This window comes from Bactrocera dorsalis, chromosome 1 (genome assembly GCF_023373825.1).
Source record: "Bactrocera dorsalis isolate Fly_Bdor chromosome 1, ASM2337382v1, whole genome shotgun sequence".
NCBI classification, from domain to species: domain Eukaryota; kingdom Metazoa; phylum Arthropoda; class Insecta; order Diptera; family Tephritidae; genus Bactrocera; species Bactrocera dorsalis.
Window position 1 is genome coordinate 105,098,784 of NC_064303.1, and position 25,402 is coordinate 105,124,185.

The 25,402-nt window shown below is 31.7% G+C and overlaps 1 protein-coding gene across 12 annotated transcripts in view; it reads left to right on the forward strand.

The window, feature by feature from the left end:
- LOC105224414 (mitogen-activated protein kinase-binding protein 1) overlaps nucleotides 1-25,402 on the forward strand; it is a 221,307-nt gene that overhangs the window by 150,175 nt on the left and 45,730 nt on the right. The window contains exon 1 of one of the 12 annotated variants that reach the window (XM_049446333.1): nucleotides 12,921-13,377. The exons of 9 other annotated variants lie outside the window; for them this stretch is intronic. In XM_049446333.1, the coding sequence (XP_049302290.1) occupies nucleotides 13,312-13,377 (66 nt within the window). In that variant the 5' untranslated portion in view covers nucleotides 12,921-13,311. Of the gene's footprint in view, nucleotides 1-12,920; nucleotides 13,378-25,402 lie in introns of those variants that run through there. 2 more of the 12 variants (XM_049446335.1, XM_019989587.3) reach the window with 2 other exon arrangements.

The following is a 25,402-nucleotide window of genomic DNA, read 5'->3' on the forward strand; positions in this document are numbered from 1 at the left end:
TAAAAATTCTTTCAATTTAATTAAAGGAATTATTTAATTTTTTTCTCCTAAAATTCGCAAAAAGCTTTGTAAACCGTTCAGCAGATAATGAAATGTGAAATCTAAAATATATTTCTCATTCTCAGAAATTTCAACCTGCCCGATTGTTTAGTAAATAATATACACAATGTTGAAAAATACATAAATATAATTTGATTAAGATTTGTAGGTATTTTATATAAGCAGAGCTTTCAAATACATAAACTATAAAGCTTTATAGCAAAAGTTGTATTTAAAACTCTGACATTTGTAGTGTTTTAATTCAGTTGTTAAAGCTTTCTGCAGAATTGTCGCTAAAGCTTTTGAGCTTTAATGAAAGCTTCCTAGCTTTTAACTTCTAAACTTTAATGCATGTCAAATCGATAAAATAAATTAAAAAAGTACTTGCTACATCTCCCAAAGCTTTTAAAATGTGAAAGCTTCAGATTTGTAAAACCTAAAATTTCTAATGCTCAAAATTTTAACCGCAAGGTCATTTAACAATTTACATAAACATTATTTAAATATTATAAAAGTAGTTTCGAAATTATAAGATTTGAAAGTATTTCTTATGAGCTTTCGAATATATAAAAAATAAAGCTTTGCCTCAAAAGCTTTTTTTTTATAACTCTGGCACTTCCTGCAGTTTTAGGTTTATTGTTAAAGCATTCTGTAGCAATTTAAGACATGATGCCTAAAGCTTTTAAGCTTTCGTGAATGCTTCTGAGCTTTCAATGTGAAAGCTTCGGAATCCGATTAAACGAAAATGAGTGAAAGAATATAAAAGTTCTTCCGAGTTTTAAAATTTGAAAATCTGTTACGCGCACTTTTAAATATAATAAAATAAAATATGAAACCGTGCCTCAAAAGCTTTATTTATAGCTCTGGCAATAACAAAGAAGTATTAAGAAGCTATAAAAGTTATGTCGAGTTTGGATTTGAAGGAATATTATACGAAAACGAAGCTTTTCTTTAAAGCTGTATTTACAACTCTCGCATTGGTTGAGGTTTTACTTCTATTCTGAAAGCTTTTCTGGCGCTTTAGGCATATTGCTTATAATTTAAAGCTTTCATAAAAGCTTCTGAGCTTTTAAATTATGTACCTTAATGCATGTCCAACTGATAAAATAAATACAAAAGTATCATAACTTCGAAAGCTGTTTAATTAAAGCTGTGAAAGTTTTTCAAGCTTTTTAGATTATTATTTAAATTAAATAAAAAAAAAATAACCAAAGTTAAAGCTTTAGAGAATTAATAGCAATGAAATTTTTTTATTATCAATAATATTTGTTGTGAGCAATCACTGACATAATCATCTGTCAACTGCGATTGTGAAATTTCGCAAAAAATTAACATATAAAGAGTAAAACTGATTGCTTATATCATTAATACCTCAATCAAGTATAATGTCTCCACATATGAATTTAACAATTCAATCAATATCCCACATATTTGTCACATTCATTAAAATCATATTAAAATTTCATTAAAAAATTATGTCATCAAACCAAAGCTTGTCAGTTGTAGTGACAGCTTTGCGTAGCGAGCTTTCAGTTTTTTCTCCTTTTTTTTGTAAAAAAACAGCATTTTGTTGATAAATACAGCTTCAGCTTACATATATGTACTTATATATATATAATTTATATAGTACTTTTACATATATACTTATGTAAGCAAAGATTAAATAAATAAAAATACACACAAATTTAGTAAACAAATTTAAGCTGCGTGGGTGTGGAATGCAAATGGCTTTGAAGGTGTGAAATCAATAAAAAAATTTGTATATACAATTTCAATAAAAAATCTTTACAAACATACATACATAGTCTTTACCTTTAGTCAACTTAGTACATATTTATTGAGAAAAGTCATCTTCTGTGAAGCGTCAATAAATTTGTCAACAAAAGCTTTAGCTGAAAGTATTCAGCAAAGGAACCAAGCACAGCGTGTGGGCTGACAAAAACATGTATGTTCAGCTATGTTTGTATGTAAGTGTGTATTACACAAAAAAAAATTTAAAAAACTGATAATCGGAGGCATCGATTAGTTGCTTAACTCTTTGACTGCCTTTTGAGCCACTCCACTCTCCAAAGTTGAAGCGAAAGCTTGCAAGCAGCTCCGCGGTGGCTGTCTGTCTGACAACACAGCATGTCCGCCACTTAGCCGCACTATGATTAATTGCACTCATGTATATTCACTCGCAACTCTCTGTGTATGTAAGTTTTCGAATTTAATCATAGATTCCCGCAGATAAAGAGGCACATATAATAAACCTATAATTTGGTGCAGTTAATTTGAGCCACCAAAGTGCTGGCGAGCGGCAGCAGCAACAGCAGCCATCACATGCTGACAACAATAACGACGTGAATGCACATGAGCACACATGACTACAGACATGCATGTGCACCCATACTTAGCCATGTTTACACCTTTTGCCCTCCGCTCGCCTGCCCCCAAGGTGAATTACGTGACTTGCATGACGCTTTGTTGCCGCCGAAACGCCAGAAAAACATTTGATAAAACTTTAAATTGCAAATCGTTAAACGAATCAGCCAAGTCAGGCGAAAAAAAAAGTTGCAAATAATTTTGAAAAATTGTAATTTCAAGGAAGTCAATTGATTTGATAGAGCAGATTTGAACTTTTATGCATGAAATCCAAAAAATAACAAAAAAAAATAATTTCAAAACTACTTTTAAAAGTTTTTGTGTGTGTGTGTGTGTGCAAGGGGCGTGTGAAAAGCGTGTTGACGCAAACAATGCTGAAGTGTGTGAAATATTGGCTGTGGGAGTGCATCCGACCATGGCGTATACGTAATGCGGTTGGGACACTGAGGAAGTTCGTTGTTCGTTTAGTGTGTAGATTTTTTTTAGTTTTATTCGGATTTTAATAAAAAATAGTTGGGAAAGTGCACATGGAAATTTATAAGAAGATGTAATTAAATAGTTGAAGCAAGATTTTTGTGATCATCCGTGGAAGTACAGTGAAGTTGAGTGATTTTAATTTCGGAAAAGGATTCGAATTCTTCTCGCTCTCTCTCTATCTCTCTCAAACAGTCTCATGTTTTTAAGTTAGCGATCTAAAAATTTTGCACCCGTCCTTTTCTCACCAAGAAGTTGTTTATTTGTTGCAAAGGTTGATATCGGACTTCTACAACATATAGCTGCCATACAAACTGTACGATCGGAATCAAATACTTGTATTGAGAAGTTTTTTATTTATCAAGATATCCACACGAAATTCGGCATAGGTTATTGCATTAAGAAACAATGCATTATCCAAAGAAATTTTCCAGTTCGGATGACCATAGCGTATAGCTGTCATACAGCTGGACGTTCACAATCAAATACTTGTATGGAAAATTTTTTATTCGTCAAGATATCCGCACGAAATTTGGCAATAATATGTAATATCCGAAAAAATTTCTCGGATCCAAGCAATGATTCATATAGCTACCATACAAACTGGACGTGCAGAATCAAATACTGGTATTGAAAAGTTTTTCATTTCACGAGATATCCGCACGAAATTTGGCATGGATTATTGCCTAAAGCAATAATGTAACCTACGAAGAAATTGTTCAGTTTGGACCACTATAGCATATAGCTGCCATACAAATTGAATGGTCAAAATCAAGTTCTTGTATGGAAAACTTTTTTATTTTACAAGCTATTTTCACGAAATTTTTTATAAATTATTGTCTAACTTAGTGCTAGAATCTCCGAAGAAATTATTCTGATAGGACCACTTTAGCATATAGCTGCCATACAAATTTATCCATCAAAATCAAGAAATCAGTCTTTTTAAACCCTTCTTTTCTATAAAAAATTAACGTCTGAAGGGTATTATAACTTCGGCTAAAATTTTTTATTACTTTTCTTTCATTTTAGCTATTTTTGTCAATATAGCATTTTTCATTGCCTTTTTTCATAAGTGCGCCTATTTCATATAGTCTCCAGCGAATTAATTTTTTATGTTGACATACCATTCAATAACCTGTTCCAAGCTTAATATTAGCAACACAATTCGATAATGAATCAAGGTGAAAATATACATATCCACAAACACACATACAGCTGTGTGTGAAACTACAGCAAGTCTCCAAAGTTCATTTATTATTTATTACTAAGCGCCAAACTTCCAGTGAATCTAGTTGAACAAGTAATTTGTGCAACTTGTGTCGCTTTTGCGCGCTAAAGTGATTATAACAAATTAGCCATTGCCTCGCGGTGATATCACGACAATACAACAACAACGCCACTACAGCATTGTGTTCTATATCAAAGTACAATTTTTTTATTTTTAATTTTATTTTTTTTTTGTATTTATCACAAACAAAAGTTGTGAAAGCCAGAAAAAATTTATTCGCGCTGTCGTCTTTTGCACAGCGTTCGCACCTGGCAGCATTACCTCATTCATTCTGTGAATTTTTCGACTTTATACTCACACATTTTTTGTCTACGCGTTTTTTGGCTGTCGCCTTGCTCTGCTTGAAATTAGATTTATGTGCTAGAATATACACAAAGCAAAGCATAAGTTAGTTGGGAAATAAAAAACAGAAACAAAAATAAAAAGTATAAATAAACGAATTATAATCTAACGCCATGGCAAATGGTCAATAGCAAAGTGCGCATGCGCACCTTAAAAAGAGCATATGAAATTCGCAACGGCGACGTGCCGGCCATACAAATGTCAGCAAAAAAATTGCACTGCAATTTAATAACAAAAATTATTTATTTCATATTTCAAATGTAAAAAAAAACAAATAAAAGCTTTTTGGTGCAAAAATTCACATCAAAGTTGCGCTTATAAAAATGCTAAGCTATTTATCTACTACAAAGTGCATACTTCAACTATAAATTGCTTGAAAATTATTACAGTTCAACTCTTTTGCTCGGACAGACTCTTTGTCCGACTGCCTGAGTGCCGTTGATTGGCCACTCTCTGGCAGTCGACAGCTTTGCAAAAAATCCACATTTTATTCTGCACCTTTGTTGCTGTCATTTTCCATCGAATTTATGCATTCAAATTATTTATTGCTTATTCGTTCATAATTTGCATACATTCATAAATTTATACCAATTTTTATGTGTATTTCTAACGGAAATTATTGAAAGGCAATTCACTTCGTATTGACAGCGGTTAATTTTACGGTTAGGCTCAGTTTACAAGCGCGGCTTATCGAATAACAGATAAATCAAAGTTTTATAGCTGCTTGGCGTGCATATTTTTGTAAACAAATGGCTTTATTTATTGCATGCAATTTGAGAGCTTTTTAATCCCATATTAATGATCCAGCACAAGGTTAGGAAATACCTTAAGCCAGTTGAAATTATAATAACACATTTAATTAATATAAATTATTGTGCATAATTCGTAGAAAAATAAATATGCGATTTATTCGCAAAAAGCTCTAAAGCTCTTAAAAGCTTGGAGTTCAAAATGATTTACAAATAAAAGCACTGATGGTTGCGCACAATTCACAGCCAAATAAATATCTGATATATTCGACGAAAGCTCAAAAGCTCTAAAAAGCTTCGAGTTCAAAATGAGTGTCACATCAAAAGCTCAATTCACTTTACAAATAAAATGTAAACTTATATCTGGATATATAAAATAAAGCTTAAAAACTTCTAATTAAAGCTCGTTAAAATGTGAAAAAGTGGTATAAACCAGGACAAAGTCGGGAAATACCTTTAGACTAATGAAGTAATAGTAATACACTTATTTATGACAAATAATTGTGCATAATTCACAAACGAGTAAATATGCGATGCATCCAAACGCTCAAAAGCTCTGAAAAGCTTTGAGGTCAAAATGGTATTAAAATCAAAAGTAATAATATGAGTGCACATATGGATAACTAATTTTGTGATATATTCACAAAAAGCTCAAGTTCTTAAAAGCTTTGTGTTCAAAATGAGGTTTAACACAAAAACACAAATACTATAATTGTGCACGTTTCCTAGATAAGCAAACATTTCATTTATTCACAAAAAGCTCAAAAGCTTTGAAAGCGTTGAATTCAAAATGAGTGTTACATCGAAAGCTCAAGCATCTACTTTACAAAGTTGATATAAACTTGTATGTGTAGATATAAAATATAACTTAGAATCTTAAATTTTTGGAAAAAGCTAGTAAAAATTGGATGCATAAAAGCTTGGAATGGTGTTTACTAAAATTTCTAAATGTTTTAAAAGTAGTTTTATATAAAATTGTAAATCTTAATGGCTTTGTATGGGCTTTTTCTTGTGCATGCTAAGTTATGCCGAAAGCTCATTGGAACTTTTGGAATGATTTAAGGAAAAACTAAACTGACTCGTATACCTTAATTTAAATAAGCCCAAAAGCTCTGAGAAACTTTCAAATCAAAAGCTTTCACGTCAAAAGCTCAATCATTTACTTTACAAATCCACTGTAAACTTGTATATGTAATTCACAATAACTTTAATTATAAATTATTGAAGAAAGCTCGTTAAAATCTGAAAAAAGTTATGCTAAAGCTTAGAATGGTGTCAATGACACTTCCAAAATATTTTAAAACTAGCTTAGTAAAAAATTGTAAAGCTTAATAGATCTGTATGAGCTTTTTCTTTTAGATGCTAAGTTATGGCGTAAAGCTTTTTGAGAGCTTTTTAGAAGTATACACAGCTTAAAATTGAATAAATGCCAGATGTCAGAATGTCACAAATAAGCGCAAAATCCAAAAATAGCTGATTTTTATTTGTCAAAGCTCGAAAGCTTTCTTGTTAAAGCTTCTTCTAAGCGGAACAGGCAAATGTTAACTACTGAAAGCTTTCTAACGTACAAATAGCAAGAGCTTTTCGAATAAAATTCCATCTGAAGACGAAATGAAAATTTCAACTCACTTTACCATGTAGTATAGACGTTTTTCTAATAAAATTGTGTGCATTTTTCATTTTGCGCACAACAACTGACAGCTGTCAGAAGCGCACAAATTGTGTAAAGCTATTTTTATAAAAGCTCATGTAACATGATTAAATGCAATTTCATTGTGTGCCGCAATTTTTTGATCGTTTCTAATGGACATTACTCGATTTTGTCGATTTTTTTCTGATTTTTCCACCTTATGTAAGCAACAAACAACAAAAACACCTCAATAGCGGTGATTACAAGCGCTAATTACAAAATTGTTATTGGCAATCGTAAATTGGTTAGCAGCCACTTGATTTAGTTGCCATAAGCAGTGCAGTGCAAAATGTTAGAAGTCGTGTTTATGGGTTTGTTTATGTAAGTACACATGTAAATATGTTTATATGGGAGTCCAGAGCCTCACCTGAGCACGCGGCATGTCAGTCTCAGCCACCCACATTCACACAAATGTCGACTTGTAAAAAATTATTTCAATTTAACTGCGCAATTTTTTATTATTGCAAAAAGTTTTGTATTTTTATATTTTTTTTTGTATTTTTTATAATTATTTTTCTTTTTTTTGTAATAAAATTTCTATTAGTTTTTTAAAAAATTTTTGTGATATTTTTTAGATTTTTTATAGCTCCATTTTTTTTTACCTAGACTAATTTTTTTATGTTATTTAATAATTTTTTTTAGTAATTAAAAAAAAATTAATCTAAGTAAAAAAAATGTAATTAAATTAAAAAATTAATTAAATCAATAATGAATCTAAGTAAAACAAAAAAAAAATATTTTTATTTTTTTTAATTTAAAATTTTGAAAATAATTATTAATTAAAAAATTCAAAACAAAGATTTAAAAAATTAATCTAATTATAAAAAAATAATTTAATTACATTTTTTTACTTAGATTAATTTTGTTAATACTCTTTTGTTATTTCTAGTAATTAAAAAAAATTACTCGTAAGTAAAAGAAAATAATTTTAATTAAATTTTTTTTAATGTAATAAATTATTATTTTTTATTTAAAAAACTAATAATTTTTTTAACTTTTATTTAAATAACTAAAAGTAAAAAAATTGTTTTTAATTAAATTAAAAAATAAAAATTTAATTTAATTAGTTAAGTATTTTTTTATTTAAATTTTTTTAATTAATTAATTTTTTTGTATTTTTTCTCAATTTTACATTTTTTGTAATTAAAAAAGCTTATAATTTTTAAATTTTTTGTGGTAATTTTATATTTTTGTTGTTGTATTTTTTTTCAGTAATCAAATTTTTAATTTGCAATAATCAATGATTTTTTTGTTTTTGTTGTGCTTTGTTTTTTTTCATTATTCTGAAATATGGTTTCAAATGGCAGCTGGTCTTACAACAATTCGCTTTTATTGCCACATTCTAAGCTCAAGTGAACGCGCATCAATAAATAATACAAATTGTTCCGCATTAGCGTTGTTGGTTTTGCATACGTACATACATACATACATGTACAAAAATGTTGGTGTTGGGAAAATGTAGGCGTTTTTACTAAACTTGGTCAGCGCGAGCAAAAACAAACGGACAAATAAATAAATAAATCAAAGCGCACAAATGAGACAACAAATACAAAAGTGAATTGTAATAATTCTTTAATTAATAATTACTTAAGTTTACTTAATACTAATCGCTTTTGTGGCAAAACACCCAAGTGGATTTATGGCGTTGTAGGCAGTGAAAAAAAATCGAACAAAGAAATGGAATGGAAATTATGAATTATACAATTAGCTACTTAACTATATATAGTTGTATATGTATGTATGTTTGTGTGTATGTATTCTTGCTTGTAAACAGCAAAAGTAGTTGTTTTTAAATAGCCATAAGCCAATTTGCATTACACAAAGCACGACTGCGCATGCGCCACTGCAACCAATTGTCGCTTAAATTTGCGCGAAATCCATAACACGGCGGTAATAAGCAAGTATTGTGCAAGGAAATGCATGCAAACATACATACATACATATGTACATATATGAAAGCATATACATATACAACTAATTTTAAGATAACGAGTGATTGCCTGACTTGTACCATATATTTTTAAACAACCACATTTCTATGCAACTCTGCCAGTATATTTGCTGTAAATGCATTCTTTGTTGTTGCAATTGACTACAAGTTATGCTAAAACATATGTAAACATGTCTACTCATATACTTGGACAATAAACTAAGCAAACTAATAGGCAGCGCCAACTATTCAAATCTGTCTCTTTCGCATCATGAATGCATACGAAGCAGTAAGTAACAGTATGTCAGCCATTGAAAGTGCTATGCTGCTGGCCCAGCGAATTTCTACAACAAAAAACATAAAAAACGCATTGTTTCCTATTTTTATTGCAACTTTTCTTGGGCTGCTTTATGAGGGAAAGTTTCAGCGTTTTCCGCTACTGCTGCAGCCATTATTGCTATTCTTGTTGTTACAGTGTTGACTGTTTCCACTGTTGCATTTAAGACTCTGCAGTAATAAGCAGGCTCAGCACATTCCCAGCAATCAATGGCTGGGCCGGTAAAAGTAGTGTTATCAGGCAGCAATTAGTGACCTTTTCAAAGCAGTAAAATCAAGTAATATCTTCTACTTTTAACGGTTACTAATTTTTATTTTCGAAAATGAAATTTAGATTTTTTTTCGAAGATAAAATTAAATTTTTTTTTTTTTAAATAAAATTTGGATTTTTTTCGAAAATATATTTTTTTCAAAAAGAAAATTGGATTTTTTTTCGAAAAAAAAATTTGGATTTTTTTTTTTTTCAAAAATAAAATTTTATTTTTTTTTTTGGAAAATAAAATTTTGAATCCTCTGCTTTTTGGTATAAATTTATAGTTTCAATAAAAACATTCGTTTAATCCAAATAATCGACATCAGCGCCATTTATTTTGATTTCGAAAATTTACAATCTAAAGCACAAAAACACATCCTCATTATATTCATCATAATTTTTAAATTTTTTGTTTGCTAATTCACTTCATTTAATGGTCCGAACACCCTCTCACATCTCCAATGCCATTATTAAATGAGAAGCTTTGCTTTCTTAATTGACTAATTTGACTTTTTCACTCGAAAAACAATTATTCGAAAATGTATGCAATTTATCTTTGTTTTACCAATATTATTGTTGTTGTGGCACAATAAAATCCCCACTTTTTAATATGTCTCATACTCTTACCTGCCAAACTGACCGCAGCATCATTTCAATATTTACACCTATGACGAATTTTTACCTTCACTCACCGCTCTTCGCATTATTCATTTCTTGTTTTAAACTTCGGCATTCATAGCCGATTTGTGTACACATTTTTTAAACAATAATTTGTATGTTAAATAAGCAGGCCAAGCGGCTTCACTTTGTATACCGCGCGCTTTTAACAAAATTATAAACACAAATTCTAAATTACAGTCAAGAAATCGTTGAGCGCGGCAAGCAAGCAAACCAGTTTAAAGCGAAAAATAACAACATTTTTTTCTCCTGCAAAATTTGTTGAGCAACAAATACTTTGTCATTTGTCATGATTTTTTCTATTTAAATTCTAGCAACGCCAATTTAATGAAGGTGAAATAAATGCGAAGTCATGAGTGTGAACAACTCGAGAGTAGAGTGTGAGTGAGCGCAGAAGGCGCAGAAAACGAAATGTTGTAGGCGGCGATTGTGGTCAATAGCGAAGAGAATATTTTGGCGTAAAAAGCTGAAAAAAATCTTTAAATTGTTTAACTTAACTCAATGTTGTTTTAATTGAATGGGAATTAGGCATAATTCGACTGATTTTTTGGTTAAATGTTGCTTTTAATTACCAAATATTGTTCTCTATCAGTCGTTCCATTACATTTTTAGTAGTAATCTCTCTTCAATTAACAAAAATTCATTAACTCATAGTTATAACAGTTTTATATAGTCCTTTCAATGAATCAATTGGCATTTCTTCTTTGTAACGCATTACTATAGGCAATTTGTTAATTGACTCAATTAAGGGGGTGTCTAATAAGTCTATTAAGTGTTTTATCTTAAATTCAGTCAACATAAGTTTGAAAATTAACAGAAGTTAGGGGCGTAATTTAAGGTTTATTACTTTTATAGAATTTATAGACAGCTAATTGACTTAATTAAGAGCCTGCCTGAAAGTATGATTAGCTCTTCTTATTCTATTCTATTCTTATTATGCTTAATTGCCATTCAATTAACATCCTTTACTGTTTGTACACAATTACAAAACTGCTTACATTCCCACTGTCGCGCTACGCTCAAAATCCAAAATTTAACTCAAATGTAGCGACGAAGACCCGGGCGCCGCAGCGACGTCGACTGACACGTTGAACGCCTCAAATTAAGCAAAGCGCGCTTGCAAGCCACCATACAATATGCCGCCTCCGCCTTAACGCTTTGACGTTTCTATTTATGTAAATGCAACGTGAGCGGCAGCCACAAACAAGCCGCCTTGGCAGTCAAATATTTCTTTGGTTAATAAGAAAAAACAAGCTAAGCCACAAAATCAAAAGTCAAACGCTTGCGCGCTGTAAGCAAACAGGTGACCGCCACTTACGCGTGTAACATTTGTATGCGCGCGTCAAGCGCTGACTAACGCGGCGCAGACGGCAACGTTGTCGGTGACGCTGAACGCGGTGCGCGCACTCAAAAACTCAATGAGCTATAACGCCGCGCCGTCAAGCGCTTGAGTGCGCGCCAGCAAACGCGTTGACTTTTTGCTTTTGCCTTTGACTTTGCGCTTAATACGTTACTTTGATTCGCTTTTACACCTTTTGCTTTGCATCTTGGCCAGCATTATTGCTGCCTGATTGAGTGACAGCATAACCGCGCGCCGCAGCCGCGTTTGCGTGTATGTGCGCGTGCAAAGTTGTCTTTTGTGTTTGCTTTACCACAGAGCGCTGGTACGCGCTGTGAGAACGCGTCGCGCGCTACCAATTCAGTTTGATTTGAGCCGCGTTATTAAGCGTTTCAAAAAGATAAAATCGATGCGAAACGAGCGCGCATAAAATGAAGCGTAAAACGTAATTAGAATAAAGTCGAAATTAAATTTTAAATTAATTTGTGTGGAAATATTAAATAATTTGTTGGAAAGTTGTGACATAAAAGTAAAATTAGTAAATATTTGTGCCATTATAATATTACAATAAACTAAATGAAGCTCTGAAGTAGCGCGCGCGCGGCTGCCACTGAAATTGTGCAAAAATTACATTTACGAATGAAGCGCGCCATCGAAAGCGAAAGGCGCTCGTAGTTACTTTAAATTGCGATTTGTTCCACTATCTTTTTATGATTTGCTGCTGCCAGGCAGGAAACCGCATTCGTTTCAGTTGCTTGGCAATTTAATTAGTAAGCGTGTACAAGTCTTGCCTAATTTTCATCTTTTTTTGCAATTTCACTCTTCATATAAAACAACAAAACTACACAAATAACAGTATTGTGCGATAACTTGGAGATAAACAGTGAATTTAGTGTGTTTTATTATAAGTTGCCAACACGCGCGCCGCAACAACGCGACCTTGACTTGTAGTCGCCGCAGCAACAAAGGTGTTTGCGCTTACGTTCCGAGTGACTGTGCTCAAGTTGTTTGTGCAAATTAGTGGTTAAAATAATTTTACAAAATATCTAAAAATATTAAGATATTTTAAAACACGATTAGTAAATATCGAAAACCGAAAATATCGAAACGCTAGTCAGCTGCAAAGCAACGCAATCGAATTGGAAGAATTTGAAAATTAATTTTTTTAAAACAAAATTTTACTTCAATATAGCGCAAGTGTTTTATACAAATATTTAGCAACAAAAAAAGTTGAAAAAAACAAAAAAACCCAAAAAAGTTAAAATACGCCCTTGATTCACGCTTTAGACGCCCACAAGCCACTACAACGTTCACTGTTTCATAAAAATATACCACAAAAAAGCAATATATGTGAAAATGCAACTGAAAACCGTTAAAAAGCACAACATAATATTAAAAAATAACACGCTCTCAAATTAACTTTCAAAGCTTTGCAATTTAGCAGATTTAAATTAAGTCTAAAAAATTACAAAAATTCAATTTTTTAAACAAAAACTTTCAGTGTGTGCAAAAAACTTCCAGTGTGTACCACAAACTCCTAGTGTACAACAAAAATACAACCTAAATTAGTCACACGTACTTTTTCGTTTGTGAATATTTCATTCAGTGCCAACAGCAACCACGTCGACCACCCACATCTCTGCCGCAGACAAGCGCAATTAAATCTCTGCGTGATTTTCGCATTTCTTTTCAATTAAGTCGAAATCAACGTTTCGAGCGTGTTGTGTTCTTGTTTTAACTCCTCTCGCCCGTGCTCATGGTGATAAATTAGTTGTTTTTGCTACAAAAAGAGTTTTGTGTTCAATGTTTTACGAATTTTTAATTGTAAAATGTTTGCACCACGTAATTCATCGCCAGTGCCCTTGTATGGCAAGGAGGATGTGGCAGCTTATGAGGTAAATTCAATTAAATAAAAGCAATTTTTGTTGTTGTGTGTAACTGAATAAAAGTTATGCGGAATACAAAAAAAAAATAATTATAATTAATATATTGAGTAAAGAAAGTCGGTGAATTTTTTGGTTAAACAATCGGTTATTTTAATGGAGTTTTCCAAAAGTGGCACAACGAAGTGGAGCATAGTCTACAAGAACTATTTTAAAAGTAGTCATTACAAAAATATATATTTTTGCAACAAAAAATATTGATTTGATTAAAAAACTAATTTCATCTGGAATCGGAAATGGAAAAAGGATGGAAAAAAGAATAGGATCTAATAAAATTAAAAAAAAAAGTTATAAGTGATTATTTTTGACCCCTTTTCAATGAATTTGGGTTGTGATGAACTAAGTTTTATAATTATCATATATGTATATTTGTTGACTTTGTAAAAAGAAAGTACTAAGTTTTCCATCAAATGATCACCTTGGTGTTTCAGTGAAATATTTAACAGAGTTGAAACGTTTTTTTGCGATATTGCAAAACTTAATTCTGATCAGAAATAAAGAGAATTTGTAATCATTTTTAGACCTTGAATACTAAGTTTGACACGATGTTTGTAATACGCAAAAGGAAACGTTGGAGACCCCTTAAAAATATATATTGTAAAAATTCCTCTAGTAAATAATAGAAAAAAATTCTAAGTTGTTAGAACTGTCCTTAATTACTCTGCCAAATATGAGCGCGATCTGTCAACCAGTTTGTTTACAGCAGCTGCTTGAGTCGGTACACCTCCATTTACAATGGGTAAAAAAAATCTCGAACAAAGAATTTGTCTAAAATTTTGTATTTCTAAACAAATTTCGTGTGCGGAATCGCTGCAAATGCTAAAAAAAATTAAGGTGATTCAGTTTTTGGTACAAAGCCTTCAAAGTCAGCCGAGAGATCGTTGAAAACATGCCTCGTTCTAAACGACCTCCGACTTCCACATATGAAAATATTAAAAAAGTGAAGGATATGGTGACTGAAAATCAGCAGGAAAGTGTTAAATTGATTGGTGAATATTTTGGGTATGGAACGTGATAAAGCTGATTTTTTTTTTTTTTTCAAAAAGAGTACGATTGTGGCCGATTCTAAAGCCAAAAACGCAATGAATACCATCGATCAACCACCGTATTGAACAAATTTGGCTGTGAGTGATTTATTCGTGTTCTTCAAACTGAAATTGTCGCTTCGTGGAACACGTACACTGACCTATGAAAGTTGAAAATATGTTTATACCCCTTTATACTATAAAAATATGGCTGTGAAGGGTATTATGAAATTTCCCAAAGATATTTGTAATGTCTTTAAGACGCTTTGTGCACTTGAAATGTCTAATTACAGTGGTTTATTTTTTAAATAAATTTAAATTTTCTTAGAATTCTATTATATTTTCAAGGCAGTAAATTAAATTAAATTTTTCAAAGAATTTTTGAAATTTTAGTAGTAGTTTTAGTGCTCTTTTTTACTTAAGTTAGAGTGGGTCCTAATCACCAAAAGCAAACAAATTTTTAAGAAAACTGTGTCTAAAATTTGTCTAAAGAAAGATATTTAAACTCAATAACGGCAATTAATACCTTTATGATTATATTTGTCGGTTTTAAGCCGATATGTAGTGGAAGCTTCAAAAACATCTTCAAAAGCAATAAATCAGTTTTCAAACCTAACAATTTCTCCTTCTTATTTACGTGATTATAGACGAGTTTACAACAGCACGTTAGTTTTTTTTTTCCTTTTCTTAAGAATTTAGGCAAATTCAATTTTCAATAATTATTTTTCGATGCTTTGAACTAGTCCTTAATTGCCTTCGATGCGCCTCTTTTCAGCTCGGTGAATGCAATAATATATTTATGTTCATTAGGGTGGGTGAAAAAAAATCCAAACTTTCTTTCGCGTAGTGTTCTGACAAATATGTTCTTAGACATCTCCAAAAAAGTTCTCAATTAAGTAAGTTCTTAGACATATCCTAAAAGTCTCTCAAAGTATGAGCTCTTATTGTAACTGAAGGTTCTCCGCTTTACGGTTTTATGTTTTTTTTTTCTTATTTTCAGATAGCAATATTCATATCTCGCTTCCAACTAACTACTTAAAAAAATATATCATTTCGTAGATTTGGTAGAAAATTGAATGCTCATTGCAGAACAGTATAAGATTGCCTTATTAATAACCTTTTTATCCTATTTCCATTTGATTATACCAGTACATTGTATTTATACCAGTTTAATCGATTGCCACTTTCTAATGTTTCCAAGAACACTTAAAAAACTTTCTATTCTAAATCCATTTGATTATACCAGTTTATTCTATTTATACCAGTTTGATCGATTTGCCACTTTCCAATGTTTCGAAGAACACTTAAAAAACTTTCTATTCTATTTCCATTTAATTATACCAGTTTATTAAATTTATACCAGTTTAATCGATTGCCACTTTCTAATGTTTCGAAAAACACTTTTTTATTTGTAATTTTATTTTCCAATAAAATGTATATTTCTTTATATAATATTTGAGAATAAGTATTGAAAACATTAAATAAATACCTAAATTTACACTGTTAGAAATGCTAATTTTCTAAGGAAAAAATTCTTAGTATTAAATTTATTATATTCTTCACATCCATGAGCAGCAATTGTATAAATTTTGAAATTTTTTTTGTTATATTTCCAATTTTTAAATCTTAAAAAAAGAATTTAGAATTTTGTCTGACCTCTTTACTTTTGTCATGCCTAATCTCATATTTATTCAAATAATAATTTTTTTACCCAAAAACCCAGCTCAATAGTCATCCAATCCCTTTATAGTTATCTTAGCTTACTCGCCTTAGAGTTGAGCCTTCCTGCTTAATAAATTTGCCTCCATCAAAGCAATTAAGCAAATCTGAATCACAAATTTAAATGCAATTCGATATAAATATGTCTGTGTGTATAGATTTTTATCTCAACATGACATTATCAGCAATCAAAACTAATTATTGCTTCATTCTTTAATTGCTTTTCTTTCACATTCATAGAAATTTATGGCATGTGCAACCGCCAGACTTTCACCAATTGATTGGGTGTCTTTAAATGCACACACTATATACTATATATACTTGTATGTATAGTAAATATATTTATATTAACAGTGGACATGTTTTCCACTCCTTCACTTGTTCGCACACATACACAGACAGGCAAGCGCAGGTAAACTATTAAAAATGCAATACATTTGTTCAGACTGAACTTCCTTTGTAGATAAGCGACAAAAAGAGAGTGAAGAACATAAAAAGCGACTGCATTTGCATAGCTGGGACGCAGATGTGTGCTTTAACATGCGTTTCTATGATACATATACATGTACATATGCATATATACATACATATGTATGGACATATAGATACAGCTATCTGTGTGCCTATGCAAGTGGCCTGTGTCATTTGTAATTCTTTAAGTTCAACTGCAGGTAAACATAAGTTTACATATGTCAAATATGTATGTAAATGAATTTCTCTACAAGTATAAATCTCTCCACGGTATATCTGTTGCTTGTGCGCGTAGATCGCTGGCGTTTATCGCCGCCAACAGTTCACTTTAGCGGCAGTGCAGCTACTGGTTTAATAAAGTGAGTAGTAAAATATATTTATTTTTTTATTTTGACCAAAAAAGTGAAAAAAGATAAAGTTCTTGTGTATATGCGCCGCGTCAGTTGTTTTTCTGCTTCTTCTATTGTCAAGCGAGCTATTGCAACGCAAGCTTGTCACTCACGTTTAGACGTAGAAGCAGACAGTTTGTCCAAAAGCGAAATTGCTGCCGCAACTCGCATGTATTTTCCACATGCATGTATGAATGTGTGTTTATTTTTTGTTTTTTCTTGTTTTTTGCTTAAGTTTTTCGTTAATTTATGCATTTGACGTGACTTGATAGGAGTATCTCCGCTTACTTTTATCTGCATGCAACAGACACGCGTGCTGCCTTTTAATTTTTTTGTACCCGATTATTTTTTTTTTCAATTTATTCAAGCTCTGTTTTTGTTGTTAGAAACCCTAAACCTGCCCTACAGCCACATGCAAAGTGTAACAAAATTCAAAAAAAAAAAAAATAAATCGTTAGGTAAAAATTTTCGTGTGATTACAAATAGTTGTGGACATGGCTTTTTAAAGCTTGTTGCTTATGTTGACAGTTTTGAGCGTGAGAATTTTCCAAGTGTCAGTGAAAAATGTGTGCGTTTACTGTGAAATAATGGCTGGATTTATGTTACCGCCAGTTGCAGTGATTTCGAATAGTTTTAGCCTACGGTTTTAGAATGATAAGTGAGACTTGATACTGAGCATAATGGAAATTGATAAATGAGTCGACGTGACATAGGTTCTTTTTGGTTAATGCTGCACTATATTTAAGGTCACCGGTTTTGTTTATTTTTTTTTTTGTAAATATTATTACTAAACGTTTATATATTTTTGAAATAACATTTTAGTATTAAAAAAATTAATTTCTATATTTCTGTCGTAGAAAATTTGCTAAAATTCTGGAATATCCTTCACAAATATCGAAATTTCCTTCCAAGAATTTGATTTTGATCGATCAGTTTGTATGGCACCTATATGTTATAGTAGTGCGATCTAGAAAATTTCTTCAAATATTGTAGGGCTTTCTTAGAAACTAATATCTACCAAATTTTGTAAAGATATCTCGTAAAATATTAAAGTTTTCTATACAAGGACTAGATTCCGAGCGTTCAGTTTGTATGACGGCTATATGTTATAGTAGTGCGATCTAGAAAATTTCTTCAAATATTGTAGGGTTGTCTTAGAAAATAGTCTGTACCAAATTTTGTAAAGATATCTCGTAAAATATTAAAGTTTTCTATACAAGGACTTGATTCCGAGCGTTCAGTTTGTATGACGGCTATATGCTATAGTAGTCTAATTTGAACAAATTTCTTCAGATATTGTAGGGTTGTCTTAGAAACTAATATCTACCAAACTTTGTGAGGATATCTTATCAAATGATAAAGTTTTCCACACAAGGACTTGATTCCGACCGTTCAGTTTGTATGGCAGCTATATGTTATAGTAGTGCAATCTAGAAAATTTCTTCAAATATTGTAGGGCTTTCTTAGAAAATAATATGGACAAGATTTTGTGAGGATACCTTTTCAAATGCTAAAGTTGTCCATACAAGGATTCCGAGCGTTCAGTTTGTATGGCAGCTATATGCTATAGTAGTCTAATTTAAACAAATTTCTTCAGATATTGTAGGGTTGTCTTAGAAACTAATATCTACCAAACTTTGTGAGGATATCTTATCAAATGATAAAGTTTTCCATACAAGGACTTGATTCCTGCGTTCAGTTTGTATGACAACTATGACAGCTTCAGCAATGCTTAGAAAAGTTCGATCATTGATCTTATCTCTTTGTACTTCTTTGAATTTGAGAAATTTATGAAGTAATGTAATACAATATAATTTTGAAATAGAATAAGCTATTATACCCGCGAATTCTGGGAAACTCATTAGTAGGCAACAAATGCGCGCCACTTTTGCCGGAGATGCCAGTTGAGATTACGATAAAATCAACAAAAACACGAAAAATAACAAAACCTTGTATCAGGTATCTCAATGTCTACTCAGAATAATAAAATAACCGCAAATATGCAAAGCAATTCGCGCACCAACTACGCTCTCTATGTATGTTTGAATGAAGTCATAGACCAAACACGAAATGCTAATCAAATCATTATCGATTCACAAACAGACAAAAAAACAGACGAACGAACGATTGAAAAGGTATTAAAGCGTGATCGTATCGTAAGCCATGATTATTTCACAGTTAGTTAAAATTGAAATTCTGAATTCGATAGGGTCTAACGGCGAACCAGCAGTATATAGTAAGGCGAAAGAAGATGGTGAACATCAAAGTAAAAAAAATAAATAAAATAAAATCATTTGAACCACAAAAATAGCAACAATAAATCAGCGCTATTTCGGCCCAAACTTTGTTGTATAATTTGTCGCCTTAGTCCATTTACAACGCACCACTATTGTTCGCTCGACGCTCGGGTACATGTTTCGTGTGTTTGCACAACTCATTTGGTATCCGCTAATGATGAGCGCATCTCATGCATACTTAATTTGTTTTCAAAGCACAAAACTCAGAAGATATTTCAGCATACGAAGCGCAGAATACATGAAAATAGTTGGCACTCTGTCAAAGAGTTGTCTGTAAGTGTACGAGGCGGCTTAAAGAATACGCGTTGAACGTGCAGAAAATTGGTAAAGCAAGTAAAGACTGGGGTTGTTGTAACGCACGCTGGGAGTTATATGAGGTGTGACAATATATACATATATACGATGGGCGACATTTTTGTTTGCGTAAACTATTGTCATGTCGAAGGATTCTTGGCAGTTAAAATAGCCTCTCGTTATACACAATGACCACAACTTTGGTTGTTTTCGTTCAAGGTTCTTTGTCAATCTTCTTGCAGAGCAATTTTAACTTGGAGACATGTTGCTTGCTTTGAAAATTTTTAAGAGTGTCTACATGTTTCCGATTTAATAAAAATTTTGTACCAAAACTTTTTGATTTTACAAAAAATTTATTTTATATTGGACTACGCAAGAAAAAGTAGTCAAAGCAATTCAAATACTCAAACAAAATTCCCCAAAAAAATTTTAAAATGAAATACTTCGTGTTTTCATGATTTCTTGTTTTTTAAGAATACTTTGGAAAACTTGATATTTGCTCTCTTTTGAAACACTGAAACTGAATCGCTTCAAATATCAATCAAGTCACATACAACTTATTTTATTTTTCAACAGCTTTTGAAGCATCGCAAGCGCCATAGAAGCTTCAAGTCTACAGTTAAACTAAAATATATTAAAAACTACCCGGTTTTCAAACACTTTATGCCATATTAATTTCTTAATAACAGTTCATAAATCAATTTTGATTTTAAATCTTATTAAGTCTCGCCTTCATAAACAAATTTGCATACCTTCACCAATTAAAAGGTGTTTAAATTTCTTTTGTTTGTAACACAAATCTGGAAATTTGCGTGACGAATTCACAGTCACTAACACTCCACAGTAGCGGCTATCTACAAGCTGATTTCCTGCTTCATCAATGAATAATGCAAATTTATATGCGAAGACACTTATTGATTCATAATTGTAAAGGCAACTAGATAACCGGTGGCAATTTAAATGCAAAAACTTTGGCATGTGCGCATTTCTAAGCATGGCAGTAGTTTGTATATATGTATGTATAATATACATATTTAAGTACATTTCTATGTACGTTTGTAATTTTGCATAGCATTGGTGGTGCCCTGTAGAAAATAGTGGCGTTCAACGCGTCAGCAACGCTTTTGAAAGTTTTTTGGTATATCAGTATACATATACAAACTGTGTAAATTTTTTTTATATTTTGAAAGTCCCGAAATTTCGGGATTAGAATCGGGATCTAATTTTTACTCTTCGATTAGATTTAGATTTCTATGCCGTTTGTTAATAAACGAGTTAATATAAATTTTTATATATTTTTAATACCGAAATTTCGGGATTTGCTGCCAATTTTTTTGTTTTGAATATGCATTTTTGATAATAAACGAGTTAACATAAATTTTTATATATTTTAATAGTCACATAATTTCGGGATTAGATCCCGAAAATATCACTTTTCAATTAGTTATTTTTTTCTGTGTTGTATGGTTAATTTTCATATATTATATTTCGAAAGTCGCGAAATAACTTCGGGATAAAATCCCGAAAATTTTACTCTCGGATAGGATGTAGATTACTATGCCGATTTGTTAATATAAATTTTTACATATATTTGAAGTCCCGAAATTTCGGGTTTAATACCGATTCTTTTTAATCATGTATAGATTTTTATGTTTTTATGATAATAAAGGAGTTAACATAAAATTTTATATATTCACAAAATTTCATAATTCGATCCCGAAAATATTACTTTTCAATGGTAGTAGTCTATGTCATTTTGTTAATAATCGAGTTGATATAAAACTTTATATACAATATTATATGTATTTTTGGGTCCCGATATTTCGTATCGGTATTAGATACCGATTTTTTTGAGAATTAAGTACAGATGTTTTGTCTTTATGATATTTAACGACTTAACATAAATATTTATATTTTTTTAAAGTTATAAAATTTCGGGATTCGATCCCGAAAATATTACTTTTCAATTAATTATTGATTTCTATGCCATTTTGTTAATAAACGAGTTAATATACTTATGTATGGTATATGGAGTGCTTATCGTACGTAGTGCTTACTGACATGAAAAATAATTTAAAATAATAAATATTCCTTTAGTGAAGGAAAGATTTGTAAATGCTAAATTCCAATACACCAAATGTATGTATATAAAAGCCTTTGGTATTTAAAGTCTTTTGTATAGGTTAGTAAAAGAGTTATTTTCAAAAATCATCATTTGAAAAAACTTTGTGGAAATCCCGAAATATCGGGATCCTGAAAATTTTATGTCGTCCAAAACCGGAAATACTTATAAAGGTATTTTGTATTAAAACGCTTTTGTATAGTATGAAGAAACGTAGGGGAAATCCCGAAATTTCGGGATCCCGAAAATTTCTTGGCAGCATTTGAAAAAATATTTAGATTTTCAATATCGGTTGGTTTGTTTTAATGTCTTAAATAAGTAGTTTTCTCTATACTAAAAGCTCCTCTAATTTTGCTATCAAAAGTCTTAATGAACTTTCCTTGAAAAAGTTATTGTAAAGAACAAGTATTAAAAATGGCATAATATGACATGTATGTATGTATTTTAACACAAGTAAATACATTAATTTTTAAAGCAGTTGACAGTAAAAAATTCAGTTTTACGTTTCGGGATCCCGCGCTTCAAAGCTGCTAATCGACATCAGTTTCTAAATTTTATATTTTGAAAAAAAAAAAAACAATTAAAAAACATCTATCTATTACTATTTTTTATTTTTGTTTATGTAATTTCTAAATCATTTACTATAATTGTGTTAGTGTGTGAGACCACCAACCTCAAACAGCCGCTGCTAACAAATTAATATTAATGAACGACAGCAGCAAACTTAAAAGAAAAAAGTTTCAATTTCAACTATAATTTTACCGTTATTCAACATGCATTTCATATTTGCTTGATTTGAATTAACATTAGTTAAAAATTGAACATAATTTAGCCGGCTTCAGCACGCAGCCCGCTACCAATAATCAGCCGTGTAGCGCGCTCCAAACATACCTAATGCAATTTATTTGTAAAAATCAACGCTCCGGGGAAAAGTGCGTGCATTCGTTGATTGCCTCAGCGATAGCGGCATAATAATTTATCGCTTTTCACGCCATTTAATTGCAAAATTGACATTGAAAAAGCTGGAAAATGATAAAATAGTGCGCAGCAACAACACCAATAAAACACTACTAATACTGCAATGTCATGTGCCGAATGCACTCGCCTGTAAATTTGTGAAAAAATATATAATCAAAGGTATATTATATCTATCCATGTACATCTGCACCTTGCTGCAGCTTTCATTTAAATTTCACGTGCTTCATGAATTTGCCACACCCCGCTGTTTGTGACCCACCACTCTGCTGCCCATTCACTCTCTCGTTCTCTCTTCCTCTCTCTAACTCTTTTTTGTTTTTGTTAAATTTTAAATAATTATGAATTATGTAGCAACTTTCCGGCTTCCCGTCTGATTTATTACGCTTTCCGCAACAAAATGCATGCAACATTGCAACAATACAACAATAAAAGCAAAGTTCCCTTAGTGTTGCTGCATGTCCGTATGGGCATTGTTATTTAGTTGTTTTATCATGTTGCACAAATTTATTTATTAATTTATTTTTTGTTTTTAACTCTTTGTTAAATTTATATAATCCCATAGTGATTAATGTTTTCATGTACTTTTTTGTTGTTGTTACATAATATTATGTAAATTAATTATTAATAATAAATGTTTGATAAACAATATCATGCAACCACCGCAGAGTAATTTGAATATACGAGTATAACCCCACTTTGGGGTAATGCTAAAATCATACCATGCTATCCTGAAACGTTAAGAGAGAGTGAGACTATCTAGTCCTTTTTTACTCGTACTTAACATTCGACAATATTATGTAATAAAAACTTGGAAGACATTCTATACTCTTATCCCTCACATTTGCCTTTTATATTTCGACATTTGGCAGCCTTATCGTTGCATTCTGACAACTCACTCTCTGGTTTTCGCGCGATTTTGCTTTTATTTTTTTATTGAATAGCGTTTATTTATGAGGTTTCATATGTGATGAAGATTCAGCACTTCCATTTATTCAATATGTAGTCGGCGTGCTCCTCTGCCTCATTAAGCTTTTCTGGTTTTATGTGATCTCGTTCGACAGCAGTTGCGCGTCCTGAAGTAATTTCCAAGTAATTCAGTGAATTTAATAAAATTTGCTACGTTTTTTAGGTTTTCAACATCAAACTTCTTTGATTAGAATCTTTGCTGACCGCACCAACCTTGAGTCTTACTACTTCAATTAGAAAATGATGATCACGTGTTATATCAGCTCCACGCTTATAAGATAGCCACACCACCTTTGACATATGGCAATATGGTCGATGTGATTTTCGGTGGCTTCACATGTGATTGAATATTGTTCCACCAATAACAAGACTTGGGATAGAACAACACTCAGTAAACTCTTTTCTCTCTCTATTCTCAGCAAAAGTTCTCCAGCTATACATATCTATTGTCCACTCACTCACATTACATCGGTCAACCGGAGCGTTCATGTCGCTCATTAGGATAACAATGTCATCGCTGTTGATATCGGTTAAAATGAGTCTACGCCGATCAAAAAGAAGAAGAACTACAAAATCAGTAGCATTTGTCGTATATAACATTGGGCTATTGTCATATTTCTTGCTTTTGTGGGCAATCTTACTAAAATGATCCTATCAGAGGGCGCTTTCCATTATAAAAGGGTCGCTGCAGCTGACTTGTAGAGGATATATTCTACTCTACTCTGTCTTCCTTGATTGGGTTAGCTATCAGAAAAAATAAATTTCTGAACAGATGTTGTTGTGATTTCGCCAAAGTCAATCCATCTGATTTCGCAGAGGCCTAGCAATGGAAGTTGGTAGCGCTAGAATTATTTGTAAAGTTGGGACAGTTTGGTTGGTTCTGGGGGTGAGCGTACATTTTTTTGTTTTGTTTCCGAAGGGGGAACTTCCTCTTTCTTAGTATGCACGATTCGTACTGCTCGCTAAAGGTACATCCCATTCGGGACCACACCCAATCAGTATTATCTTACTATATTGGAAACAGTACGCCCACGTACCAACTCCTTAACTCTGTCATCTGTACCTTTGTGGAAAGGTCCCGTGTTCCTATTTGTGATAATTTTTTTCTTGCTGAAGGTTTCTATAATCCGATTACTTAAGGTGAGTAGGTGATTAGCAACCTGGCTGACAGAGAAACAGAGTTTTTTTCACGCTGGTGGAAAGTTATACCGCCTTTACTATGCGTGTCACCAGAGTTCGTATTAAACGGCGGGTACCAAGTAAAGGGAGAGATAGGCTGTATGTTCGCTTCATCAACCCATTTGTGCTTTTAAGGTGTTAAGTAATGGACCGCCTATGAATGAGAAAGGAAAAACGATATAAAAAAATAACTGAAATTGAAAAGAAATTTGAGTTTTGGTTATAAAAAGGTTACATATTGGTTATCATATTGGTTACATTTTGGATATTTTGTCTGACAACGTTTTTCGATTTTTTTGATGCTTCTAAAACACTTTTGAATATCTGGAAATCTTACATATGGAGGGAAATTTCAAATTTTGAAATCAAAATCAAATCTTTCTGGTTTACAAACTGAAATCGGACGTGGAGGTCGAAGAGCTTTGTAACATTTGCATCAGTCTAGGTTGCTTCGGAAATTTTTGCATACAAATTTTTTCTCCCTTATAAATGCATAATTTATTAATTTCTTTAATTTTGATTATATGCCAAAAGCCA